General features: G+C 39.7%; 1 protein-coding gene across 1 annotated transcript; it reads right to left on the reverse strand.

Annotated features, from left to right (window-relative positions):
• Positions 1 to 224: 224 nt before the first annotated feature.
• On the reverse strand, positions 225 to 4831 carry depdc7b (DEP domain containing 7, paralog b). The gene is made up of 9 exons (XM_039669530.2): positions 4639 to 4831; positions 4116 to 4557; positions 3912 to 4039; positions 2359 to 2551; positions 2033 to 2283; positions 1801 to 1943; positions 1595 to 1720; positions 1439 to 1514; positions 225 to 517 (listed from the first exon to the last, which is right to left on the reverse strand). The coding sequence occupies exons 1-9, from the start codon at positions 4712 to 4714 to the stop codon at positions 297 to 299; spliced, it is 1656 nt and encodes a 551-aa protein (XP_039525464.2). The 5' UTR covers positions 4715 to 4831; the 3' UTR covers positions 225 to 296.
• Between the last annotated feature and the right edge of the window lie 8516 nt (positions 4832 to 13347).

Consider the following 13347-nt stretch of genomic DNA (forward strand, 5'->3'; position numbering starts at 1 on the left):
TATCTATAAATGTTATTCAAAAGTATAAGTATAGGGGTGAGAGAACAAACTACTGCAGGCTATAAACATGGTATAAACAATGGTTAAATACTCTCCGCACATGCCAGCATGAAGAAACTTTATTATTTATGATGAAGCTAAATGTATTTTTAGACCTATCAGGAATTATTTTCCTACCAAGGAGGAAAACCTATTGCTGCTATTCAAAGACACACACCCTGTTCTTATTTGACACTTAAATATATGTTTATTTGGATTAAGACATTAAAAAAATGCATTTCCAGGACACCATGAACTTAAACTTCAAGGTTTAGTGTGCTCAGTCTAGACCCAAAATACTGCGTGAAGATGTCTGGATGTCCCTTATAAAACTGTGCCAGGAGTCGGTTCTTCTCTTTCAGGGAATATTTGGTGTTTTCGTCGATGTTTTTCAGGAGAGAGTACAGCTCGTTTTTAGTCACGTTCTTTATGGTCTCCGTGTACGCGTCTCTTGGCACTCGCTGACAAAGTGGGGTGTCTAATATTCAGAAGATAAATGCAATAAATACTTGTCACATGAACATTAGCATGGCTAAGTTAAATGGTCACACAATAATATAAATATCCAGGATTATTCTCAATATGTAAAATTGTTAAAAACATTTGTTAATTTAAATAAAGCACTAAAATAACAAAATAAAATTTAACTAAAACAATTATAAATTTACCCAAATAGATAAATTAAATAAATGACCAAAATAGTAATGTAAAATAAAACAAAACTAAAAGTGACAAAGCACATTATTATAAATATATCATGAAATGAGAATATAAAGAATAATAGACAATTAAAAAATAATAAAAACAACAACAATAGCCTACCATATAAACAAAATAGAGCTGAAATAAAATAAATTTGATAAAACTGTTGAAGAAATGTTGCCTTGGCAAACAACAAATTAAAATGAAAGTTGGAAAGAAAAAAAGTATAAATATATAAAATGAAAAAAAAAACTGAAATCAAATATAATTAGATGAAATAAAGTCAAAATAGAAATGTTGCCTTGGCAATCAGCAAATTATAATGAATGCTGAAAAAAAAAACCTAACTAAATAAATAAAAATAACCTGTAATGAAATATAAATATTAGATTAAAAAAGTCAAATGAAATGGAAAACAACAAACTGAAATGAAAAAGAAAACAAATGAAAATAAATAAAAAAAACCCTGAAATTAAATATAAATATTAGATTAAAAAAAGTTAATAAATATAACTGAAATAAGTTAATTTTAGTTAAATTAATTAAAAATCAATTCAAGTGATTAAAATGACAAATGAATCATAACCAAAATGAAAAAAAAAAAATAATAATTATACAAAATATAAAGCAAATTTTAAATATTACCAAAAAAAAAAAAATAATACTAATAATTTACTCAACACTGTAAACACCATACCGGTAGACGTAGAATCTCTTTGTTTCACAATCTCATCCAGTTTCTCACTGACCAGTTTGTGAAGAGAACCTGGAATCTAATAAAAGGTCAAACTGTAATGCACAAAAGCTTCTTTCTGAATGATATCATTATTGATCATCACTTTCTGAGAGAAACCTTGAAGATCTCCTGGTGGTTGTCGAGCATGAAGAGCATCAGCAAGTCCATGTTTCCTTTGGTCAGACTCTTGCTCTGGATGACGGCTCTGGTGAACGTCTTCTTCACAACCACCCGGTTTTCAATCTGAAGAATCAGACTCAAAATAAGCGGAAACATGACAGATGTGTGGTGAATAACTCCCCACATGCATTAGGACTCCTCACTTCTCTGTGCAGCCGGACACTCGCAGCGTCTGCAGCCGCTGCCATGAACTCCAGAAGTCTGCGCAGTTCCTCGCGTGCAGACGCAGACAGCAGCTTCAGCGTCAGCTGCAGGACTTCCAAAGCTCCTTCAAACATCCCATTCGCTAGATATACAGGTAAACAGATGCTCAGACACACACACACACACACAAACATTGGTTTATTTTGGAAAGAATGAGTCATTTAGCTTCACCCAGGAGTTCCATGATCTGGATGTAGACGTCTGCCATGCTGTCACAGAGGAGAGGCCTGCGCTCCACGTGTCCGTAGTGTTTTTCCAGCACGTGAAACAGCAGCAATTTGCATTCATCGTGGACTGAGGGTCTGACCTGTCCATCCTCTTCCTCACAGGCGAACGTGGGCATTTCTCTGCTCACCTCCACCACCAGATGATCCGGAAGGAAATCCAGCAGGTCTATGGCTGCCGACAACCAAACATCAGCTCTGGATGGAGGAAGACTCTTATTAGGCTCATCTGAGGTTTCATTTCTTGACCGGTTAAAGGTGAAGATTTCTCACTGTGATTGTTTGAAGGCCTTCAGAACCTCTCGGTCGAGGTAGCTGCTGGTGTACAGCAGGCCTGGCTCATTATCTCTGCCGCGGGACGGGGGGGAGACGATGCGTGCGCAGTTCAGCACCCCTTCCAGCAGGGGGAGATCTATCAGCTGGGACAGCCTGCGTACCGTCTGCTCCTGCCACACTTCTCTGACCACTGAAGGAGAGATCAACAAACTGTGAAAGGGGAACTTCAAAAGAGAAAATTGTTTTTTTTCTTTTGCTGAATAGGTAGGAAAACTTCAACACCCATAATGCACTGGGCATGCTGCTGTCCATGGTCACTCCCACCAGTTTGCTATGGATACGCTAACCAGAGTCAAATTCAGCCTTGCTTGAGTAGGAAATACTTCTTAGCAAACGCTCCGTTATAATGGTGTCGATCGTTCTCAGGTGCAAGAATTAAACATTCAGCGGGAGTTTCTTTCAGTTGTAGGCAACGGCTAAACACTGCAAAGAATCGTAAATGTGTGATGAAAATCTGAAAAATGTGTTTGTAGTCGAGATTTCAAATTGGATGACCGCGAACAGTGTTTTAGGCCAAACTGTTTTCATAAAAGCCCTGGAGCGTTCAAAGTCCGCTGAATTAAGTGCTTGGATTTAAAAAAACAAACAAACAAACAAAAAAAAAATTTCACAGAAAAAAAACAAAAACAAACAAACAAAAAAAACATTTCACAGTATGCATACCCCTACGGAGCCCCCCTAGTCCCACTTTGGCAAAAAAAAAAAATAACTATAACTATCTTGTGGCCTCAAGATACTAACTCGTGGCCTCAAGATACTAATTAAATTATAATTAAAATATATATTAGATTAAAAAATATTAATACATTTTCTTATTTTTTATTTTTTTAATAAAATGTATTAATATTTTTTTATCTAATAGTAGATTAAAAAATATTAATACATTTTATAAAAAAAATATATTTTTTTTATAATATATATATATATGTGTGTGTGTGTGTGTGTGAAATATTAATAAAATAAAAATATTCATACATTTTAATATATATATATATATATATATATATATACATTTTATTTTATTTTTTTTAATAAAATGCCACCTGACAGATTTACAAATAAATTATTATTTTATTTTTGACTAACAATGACAAGCATTTAATACAGTTTTTATTTTAAACAAAATTGGATCAAAATTAGGAAAAAAAGACTGTATGCCTAAATTTAAATTGAAACTGTTCTAAGATTATGAGAGAGTTTAAATAAACAAAACATTTAATGTTGCAATATACTATATTGCCACATCAGAGTTACATAAATGTAACTATAATAGTTTGAAAAAAACAAAACAAAAAACGAGACAGACAAGCTTTAACTATTCAAATTAAAATACATTTTAAAGATACTTTAGCAGGTTATTTAGTTAGAGTAACACCATTCACTGCATTTAACATTCGACATGAGAAAACCACTGAGTAGATTACAGTGCAAAGTATACAAGCACAGCTTTTGTACCTCAAACAGAAGCCAAATCTGAACAAAGCTCTCACCAGAGGGTGGAATATATTCATCGGGAGGAGAACCGACAAGTCCAGTCAAGTCCAGCTTCTCCATGAGCCGATCCAGTGTCTGACCCGGCTTCACAGGTGTGCTGTGAGAGAATAACAGGATGTCCGGCCTACGAAGATCAAGAACCGCAATCATTATAAAACATTCAGTGCTGCACCACAAACATCCACAGATATCTGAAACACCTGCATGGTGTGATGTTCATAATGCTCTCTTCACTGTGAGGGAAAAGAGCCATTTCAAGCATGTCCTGGGACAGATCCTCGGTGTTCAGGAATCTGTAGAGACTGCTGCTGCTGTCCTGGAAGACTCCTGGTTTACTGATCTTCCCCAGACCTTTGGTTCCCAGCGCCTCAAACACCTTGCAGTCCAGCAGCACCTGACACAGACGGGCCACCATGACTCTGGAGACCAGGGCATCTCCCAGAACCTGGCTCTGAGTCAGATGAGCCTGGATGACATCCACTGCATCAGAGCCCAGAAAGCAGCTGTCGTGAGACTTCAGATGCTGCCTGCGCTTCTTCACCTTCACCTGGGCCTGCAGGACAGTGATGATGTGCCTCCAGATTTCTTTGTTTTGAACCTTGTTGGTCTGTTCATTTTGAGGTCTGTTGATCAATCTGCGATCTGAAGAAACATACAAGTATTTGATCTTCTATCTTTACATTTAAAACACACTAGCTTGAAGTTTCATAAAGTTGGCATTACCGGGAGGTCGGTTCATGGGGCTGTATAATTTCCCTGCAAGATTTAATGCAGCAACTTTATCTTGAACTGAAGCCATGCATTCGTTTGCCCTCCGAGTCTGCAGATCAGACTCAAACTCATCAGTGTGTCATTAATCAACAGCCGCTCATTAGCGACCTCTGCATGATTGGCTGACAGAGAATAAGTGGAAATCACAGCCGAGATCAACGCCCAGATGCGACACTAGATGGAAGCAAAGTATCTTTAAACAAAAGAGGCCACATGTGGAATGGCACACACCACACACTGCTCTAGGTCGTTATGGTAAGTTTAAGATTCAGTTTAAGTGGAAGTTTCTCGTTTGAAGGGGTGAAACCGTGACATCTACACATTTTCCAAAGTGGACCAACGTGATTATTTCACGTCTTGTCGGCTGGAGAAATGTTGTTTTGGCCACTTTGTTTGATATAATCACAACAATTTAACGTAAGCAAGAATGGGATTTGAACTCAGGTCTTCTTGATTAAAGCCCAAATCTTTATCAACTGAGCCACTGAAGCTGTTGAGTTCAAGGGTTTATCGGATGGTTTTTTTTTTTTTTGCAGGTTTGGTTTTATTTGGTGTAAAAATAAATATAGAAAGAATTTGACACAAGAGGGCAGTATAGCCCTATTTAAGGTTTTGAGTTTAAAGTCCCCGTGAACCGGAAGTTGCAAACGATTTTTCTCCAGTGCTGTGACGTATTTCCAAGTGAAACGGAATATTGAACAGAGGGCAGGGTTTTACTCTAGCGCTCCTCCTCTCCATCTCTCGCTCATAGCAAACTAACGATTTGAGGGGAGTGGTTAAGCGTTTCCCCACCCAAGTTGTGAAACCTACGTCATCAGAAAAAGAAACCGTTCCAGACCGGAAGTAACTTTTCAGATTTTGATTAAAGATTACCAAGGTAAAACATTTTTTAAATATATTTTTACTTGCACGGATTAATTGTTCACCACAAGACTAGAAATATGCGCTAACAAAGTAAATAGGTTCAATTTTGATTTCACGGGGACTTTAAACTATCACTGCAGTTAAACCGTGACATCTACACGTTTTCCAAAGTGGACCAACGTGATTATTTCACGTCTTGTCGTGATACCGGGTTGGGCACTGAAGTTACAGGAGTTTCTTCCCGTTGCTAAACAACAGAACTAGGTCGAGTATTTAAAAGGTTAAATGGTTAACACGGTAGTGGTTTAACGTCGATGTAATACGTTGTTTTAGCGTACCTTTTGCTTAAACAAGGAGCTGGGGGACACCGGAAAAATAGACATTTTACTTATTAAGCTGCTTTATTAAAAACGTGACATTTCGACGTTTTCTTCGGCGTGGATCAAGGCAAATGAATCCTTTTCACCTTGAAAATAATAAATGTTTTTTGCGTTTTAAACAATAGACCATTTCTCAGTGATCGTCATTCATTTCATTTCCACATAGAGTCTGGAACCGCTCCATTGAGAAACGTTTCCTTCCTTGTAGGCGGGTTCACTATTAAAGTTCAAATCTATTGGATCTGCCCAAAGTCACTCACAATCTGCCATAGCCAATCGCTAACGGGGTGTCGTGAGTGACGTATGTCACGCGCCGAAGAGGATTATGTTTACAATGGGCTATATGCACGCATAAGTTCCGCATTTGACGTAAGGATGCTCGTCCATTTCCGGTTGTGGAGATTAAAGCGGAGGAAAACCGAGGAAAACGGGATTATGGCAGAGTCTTCAATATTTACTGTCCTCCCGTCTTTGAAACGAAACGTACATACGTTTAGATGTAATTTTATATATAGTTATGTTTATTTAATATAATTTTAAAAAGAAGCATAAACACAACGAGGGGTGTCTGTTTTATCTGTTTTTGTGACTAACGTTTCATTAGTATAACCATGGAGTATAAAATTCAATATAAATTCTCGGTATTGCATTGGACTCTATGATCGGCGGAAGTTATCGAGCATCCTTAATCCTTCACCGGAAATAACGCCGTGCATAGAGCCCATAGGATTTCAGTCAAGGAGCGCCGCAGGTTTTGTTAATCTAGGAACAATTATTAATTCGAAATGTAGGCTATATTTGACACGAAGGACAGTGATATATACATCCAACGGTGGAAGCTGTGTCTAATCATTACAAATACGCCGCTGTGGTCGTTTTCTGATCTGCCGCAAATGCTGTAACGTTAGCTGCTACAGTGAATGATCAGTCTGTCTCTATCTGCAGATGTGTAATAAACAACAATTTTTCATATTACGTCTTATTGTTTCTTAATTACCTTAATTATGGTCTTCAAAGTATGTGTTTGTACATTTTTATATGGCATTTAGTTTTTTTAGTAAAACAAATCAACCATTGCCAGCTAAAACTGAAAATCAAATATCTTCAAAGTATGGTTTTTCACATTTTTATTTATGACAATTATTTTTTTTAAATCACAACCAATTTGTATGATTTACAACATGTAAAACTGACACACCAACCTCCTGCACGAGTACACAAAGGGGCTCAAAATGTTCTATTCATCACAAGAATCAGTAAATTTACAGTTGGGAATATGAGCGACTGACATGACTCCTGAGCGGATCTTCAACAATAGTTTAGCAGCCAGGACTCGGGGCTTCCGAACACCGCGAACACCTGGCTAAACCGTCCGTCCAAAATGTCACGGTCATCGTGCACTAGCTGCCCAGCACAAACTTCCAAACTTTCTGCCTCCTTCACTTGGTCCTCAGTTGTGCAACAAGAGGTGAGACGATAACAATCCGGCTTTAAATTCTGTATATTCGGCAGTTTCTTTTCCAACAACGGACCGAATAGCTTTTCTCACGTCTTTCTCCGCTGCCATTACTTAACTGAAACTGACGCGCTTACATTAACGTCATCGTTCTCAGCCACTCCCTCTATTCGCTGATTGGTCCTACAAAAAATTGATTTCTGGAAACCTAAGGATATGGAGCGATCCCAGACGTAGTACTGAAGTAAAATGAAATTGAGCGGAAGTGCGTAGGAGGGCGCAGCCAGGCTAGGATATCAGTGCAGTGGTTCCATAAGTGCAGTACATGGATATGTACTGAATCAATATAGAGTGGATACTAATTAAAAACAATTATTTTTCCAAATAAATTAGTTCTATGAATATAATATACAAATAACTATTATTGTGAGCAGAGTTTACAGCTAGATATGTACAGAATATAATATACTATATGCAGATGAATATCACTATCAACAGAATTTTTACAGATATGTACAAAAAATAATATACAGATAGTTATTACTATAAGCAACAGTGGATCAGTGAGGGTTAGAGTTCAGTAAAGAAACAGCTCTGGGGAAAAAGCTGTTCTTTAGTCTGCTGGTCCTGGTCCGGAGGCACCTGAAACGCCTACCGGAGGGCAGGAGAGAAAACAGTCTGTGGGCTGGGTGAGAGGAGTCCTTAAGGATGCCACGAGCTCGGTGCAGACAGCGTTTCTTTTGGATGTGCTCGATGGCAGGTAGTTGAGTCCCAATGATGCACTGGGCAGTTTTCACCACCCGCTGCAGTGCCTTGCGCTCTGCAACAGAGCAGCTCCCATACCACACTGTAACACAGTTGGTCAGAATACTTTCTATTGCACAGCGATAGAAGTTCACCAGGATAGTTGAGGAAAGCTGATTCTTCCTCAGTGTCCTCAAGAAGAAAAGGCGCTGGTGACAAGGCAGGAGGTGTTGGTTGTCCAAGACATGTCCGCCGAGATGTGGATTCCCAAGAACTTGAAACTGGAGATACGCTCAACAGCCATTTTATTGATGTGGATGGTGTCGTGTGTGCCTCTTGACTTTTTTCTGAAGTCCACGATGAGCTCCTTCGTTTTGGTGGTGTTGAGGAGCAGGTTATTCTCAGTGCACCATGTGGCCAGGTGCTTGATCTCCTCCCTATAGGCAGTCTCATCGTTGTTGCTGATGAGACCAATCACCGTAGTGTCGTCTGCAAACTTGATGATGGAATTAGATTCGTACACAGGTTTGCAGTCGGAGGTGAAGAGGGAGTAGAGAAACGGGCTTAGCACACAGCCCTGTGGTACACCAGTGTTGAGTGTGATGAACGTGGAGCAGGTGGAGCCAGATCGAACATTCTGGGGTCTGTCGGTCAAAAAGTCCAAAATCCAGTTGCACATGGAGGTGTTGATACCCAGGTCTCCGAGTTTGGCTATTAGCTTAGTTGGGATGACAGTGTTGAATGCTGAGCTGAAGTCAACAAACAACATGCGTGCATAGGTGTTCTTTTTGTCCAGATGTGTGAGCACAGAGTGCAGTGTCATGGAAATTGCATCCTCTGTGCTCCTATTGCTACGGTAGGCAAACTGATGTGAGTCTAATGTGGATGGTAGAGAGTCCTTTAGGTGTGCCAGGACCAGCCGCTCAAAGCACTTCATTACGATGGGTGTGAGTGCTACAGGGCGGTAGTCGTTAAGGCACTTCGGGCTGAAGTGTTTTGGCACTGGCACAATGGAAGTGCATTTAAAGCATGTTGGTACAGCTGCTTGGGCAAGAGACAGGTTGAAAATGTCTGTAAAAACCACAGAGAGCTGCTCCGCACATGCCCTGAGTACGCGTCCAGGGATGTTGTCTGGTCCAGCAGCCTTGTGCACGCTGATCCTGCTCAGTGCATTGCAGACATCTGTGGAGGAGAGTGTGATTGGCGGGTGGTCTGCTGTAGATTTGAGCTTGGTGACAGTTTCTCTGTTGTCTCTTTCAAAGCGAGCATAAAAGTCATTTAGCTCGTTCAGGAAGTTGGCATCCAGTTGGATGGTGGAGTGAATGGGTTTGTAGTCACTGATGGTCTTAATGCCCTGCCACATGCGTCGAGGGTCAGCGTTGGAAAAGTGACCCTCTATCTTAAGCTTGTAGCAGTGCTTGGCCTTTTTGATGGCCCTTTTCAGATTTGCTCTGGAAGTGCTATAGGCTTGTGCATCTCCTGATCTGAAGGCAGTGTTGCGTGTCTTTAGTAGGAGTCGTACTTCCCTGTTCATCCATGATTTTTGATTTGGTTATGTGGTGATCTGCTTCTGGGTTGTAACACTGTCAATGGTGGTATTAATATAATCCAATACAGAGGAGGTGTAACAGTCAATGTCCGTGTGAGAGTCACTAGTGGCTTGAGAAGCAAACATACTCCAGTCAGTGTGTAGAAACCTTTCCTGGAGTGAGAAATCTGCCCCCGCAGGCCACACCTTAATGGTCTTCACTGATGGCTTCAGACGATTGATGAGAGGTACATACTTGGGCGTGAGAAACAAAGAAATGTGGTCTGACTGTCCCAGGTGGGGGAGGGGTGTCACGACGTAAGCTCCAGCCATGTTTGTGTAAACATGGTCTAAAGTTTTGTTTCCTCTGGTGTGACAGGAAACATGCTGCTGAAATTTTGGTAGCACTGACTTTAAGTTTGAATGATTAAAATCACCAGCAACAATAAACGCAGCTTCCGGGTGGACGGTCTGTTGTTTACTGATGGCTGTGTGAACAACAGACCGTCCACCCGGAAGCTGCGTTTATTGTTCATAAAAGGTCGTTATGATAAGTTTACGTTTCAGTTTAAGTGTACGTTTCACGTTTGAGGGGGTGAAACCGTGACATCTCATTTTCCAAAGTGGACCAACGTGATTATTTCACATCTTTTCGGCTGGAGAAATGTTGTTTTGGCCACTTTGTTTGATATAATCACAACAATTTAACATAAGCAAGAATGGGATTTGAACTCATGTCTTCTTGATTAAAGCCAAAATCAACTGAGTCACTGAAGCTGTTGAGTTCAAGGGTTTATTGGATAGGTTTTTATTGCAGATTTGGTTTTGTTTGTTCGAAAAATAAATATGAAAATATAATTTGACACAAGAGGGCAGTATAGCCCTATTTATGGTTTTGAGTTTAAACTATAACAGTTAAACCGTGACATCTACACGTTTTCCAAAGTGGACTCTTGTGATATCGGGTTGGGCACTGAAGTTACAGGAGTTTCTTCCCGTTGCTAAACAACGGAACTAGGTCGAGTACTTAAAAGGTTATGGTTAACAAGGTTAACGCGGCTTAACGTCGATGTAATACGTTGTTTTAGCGTACCTTTTGCTCAAACGAGGAGCTGGGGGACGCCGGAAAAATAGACATTTTACTCATTAAGCTGCTTCATTTAAAACGTGACATTTAGACGTTTTCTTCGGCGTGGATCAAGGCAAATGAATCCTTTTTTACCTTGAAAATAATAAATGTTTTTTTGCATTTTAAATAATAGACCATTTTTCAGTGATCATCAATAGAACAAAATTATTTTTCTTGGTTTAATGAAAACCAATAGGTCGTTATGGCAGAGGCGATTGCGTGTAGAATAGGTCAACATGGGTATCTCTCCACTGGAGCGTGTTAACGCAAACGTGTAAGTTTTACGTTTGAGGGGGTTAAACCGTGACACCTACACGTTTTCCAAAGTGGACCATTTAGGCTGCTTCATTAAAAACGTGACATTTAGACGTTTTGTTTCGGCGTGGATCGAGGCAAATGAATCATTTTCACCTTGAAAATAATAAATGTTTTTTGCATTTTAATAATAGACCATTTCTCAGTGATCGTCAATAAAACAAAATCCCATTTTTCTCCGTTTAATGGAAACCAAGTCTGAGCCTAGTGTGTGTGCAGTATACACAGTTTAACACTGAACAGTTTGCACATATCAATGTCTGGGTTTAAATGGATATTTATTTAATAAATCAATATACAACTGAAGCATACTAGACTGGGAACTCTATCCTACAATACAGTATATCTATCTATCTATCTATCTATCTATCTATCTATCTATCTATCTATCTATCTATCTATCTATCTATCTATCTATCTATCTATCTATCTATCTATCTATCTATCTATCTATCTATCTGTCTGTCTGTCTGTCTGTCTGTCTGTCTGTCTGTCTGTCTGTCTGTCTATCTATCTATATATCTGTCCATCCGTCCGTCCGTCCATCTGTCTGTCTGTCCATCTATCCATCCATCTATCTAGCTATCCATCTATCTGTCTGTCTGCCTGTCCGTCTGTCTATCCACCCATCTGTCTGTCTGTCTATATATGTATCTGTATACTCTTGCCCTAAACCCCCCCCCCCCCCCCAAAAAAAGTAGTTTTATACACAATTGTATTCTGTTAGCTAGACAAAAAACAGTACAGTAACCATTGTCAATGAAGGACTGGGCTAAGACTGAAAGGTGGACATGAGGGATAGTTCAATGGTCCTCTGCCATAGTGACAAAACATCTAAATATTTTGACTTGCAGTGCTTACACAATGCCAAAGGGACTAAGCATTTTGGGGGCACTGACTGGTTAAATGAGAAGGAAATTTAGTTTTGCCACATGAGTGAACTGTTTTGAGTGAGGTATGAGCTTTTGCAGATGAACCATGGTGTTGTGCCGAACCATCCACGTTATTTTGGCAAAAGCACCAAGAGTGTTGAGAACGTCCGGTCTGTTTCAAGAAATGAGCCAAAGCATTTGAGAAGGATCTTTGCCATTTTGGTGGCACTGACTCTTTATATGAGAAATGGATTTAATTTTGAAGCATGAGTGAACCGTTTTGGGAGACATATAAGCGTTTGCAAGTGAGCTATAGTGTTGTGCTGAACTGTAAAACTGTTTTGCCAAATGATCTTAGAGTTATGAGAATGTTATTTCTGTTTCAAGAAATGAGCCAAACCAATGGAGAAAAACTGTAATATAGCATTCTGTTATCTGTGTTTCTCTATGGCCACCTCTCTCTCTCTCTCGGTCGCTCTCTCTCTCTCTCTCATCTTTCTTTGTCCTCCGTGGTTCCTGCTGTTTTTAATTTGGTGAGTGTAGGGAATGTCTCTGTGCCGAACTTGAAATAGTTGCGGCGAAAACTCTGCCAGATGCCTGAGGGGCTTCAAATACCTGAATGAAACATCTTAAAACAAATCTGTGTTTGATGTCCAAGAGAAAAATGAAACCATAACATGTCTAAGGATCAAGGAGGTGCTATGTGAATAATTCAGCGGGCCTTTAGTTTAAAATTTTTGTTACATAATTTTTTTCTCTCAATCACTAGAGTGGTATTTAAATAGACTTTAGAATAGACAAACATGTATGCCTAGCACTTGTAAGGCCTTAGCAAAACAAAGGCACAAATTCGAACTCAGGTCTTGTTGAATCAAACATTTGGATGGTCCACTGATTGGTTTGATATATTGAAACCCATGATGCTCTGGCACTGCTGACCTGAATAGCTGTGTGTGACCCACACATGCATTTCCACCACTAGAGGGCAGTTCGACTGCCATGATACCTGATTCCAGGGTGATCTAAGGCCAAGTTTCATCTGAGATGCAAATCTTAGAGCAACACACATGCACACAGTTACTGTTGGAGCCTGAAGTCCGCTGCCTGACCTCTCACCACAACACAGGACGGTCCAGATTCCCAGTGCTCTCCAGATCAAACAGTCTGGAGTCTGTTTGACTCAAACTTCCACTCCACCAATCAGTGGCTAAATCACGCCGTTCTGGATCCAAACAGAAGCAAACAAAGGAAAACAGAGTTGATTGGCTGAGGTGGAATGTGCAGTGTGTGTGAGGTTTCAGACTGTGTGTGATGCTTTCTGCAGTCAAGAACACCTGAACTGTGTCTGGACTGTTTCTCAGCTTGGTATTTCA

The sequence above is a fragment of the Pimephales promelas genome, chromosome 25, assembly GCF_988280905.1.
Source record: "Pimephales promelas chromosome 25, fPimPro1.hap1.1, whole genome shotgun sequence".
Classification (NCBI taxonomy): domain Eukaryota; kingdom Metazoa; phylum Chordata; class Actinopteri; order Cypriniformes; family Leuciscidae; genus Pimephales; species Pimephales promelas.

Bases quoted from the DNA above. Each gene is read 5' to 3' on its own strand.
- depdc7b (XM_039669530.2), bottom strand. From the start codon at position 4,714: ATGGCTTCAGTTCAAGATAAAGTTGCTGCATTAAATCTTGCAGGGAAA. The intron at 1,944-2,032 runs GTGAAGCTAAAT...CTGTATATCTAG, and splicing joins CCAGATCATGGAACTCCTGG to CGAATGGGATGTTTGAAGGA. The intron at 518-1,438 runs GTATGGTGTTTA...TCTGAATATTAG, and splicing joins AAGAGATTCTACGTCTACCG to ACACCCCACTTTGTCAGCGA.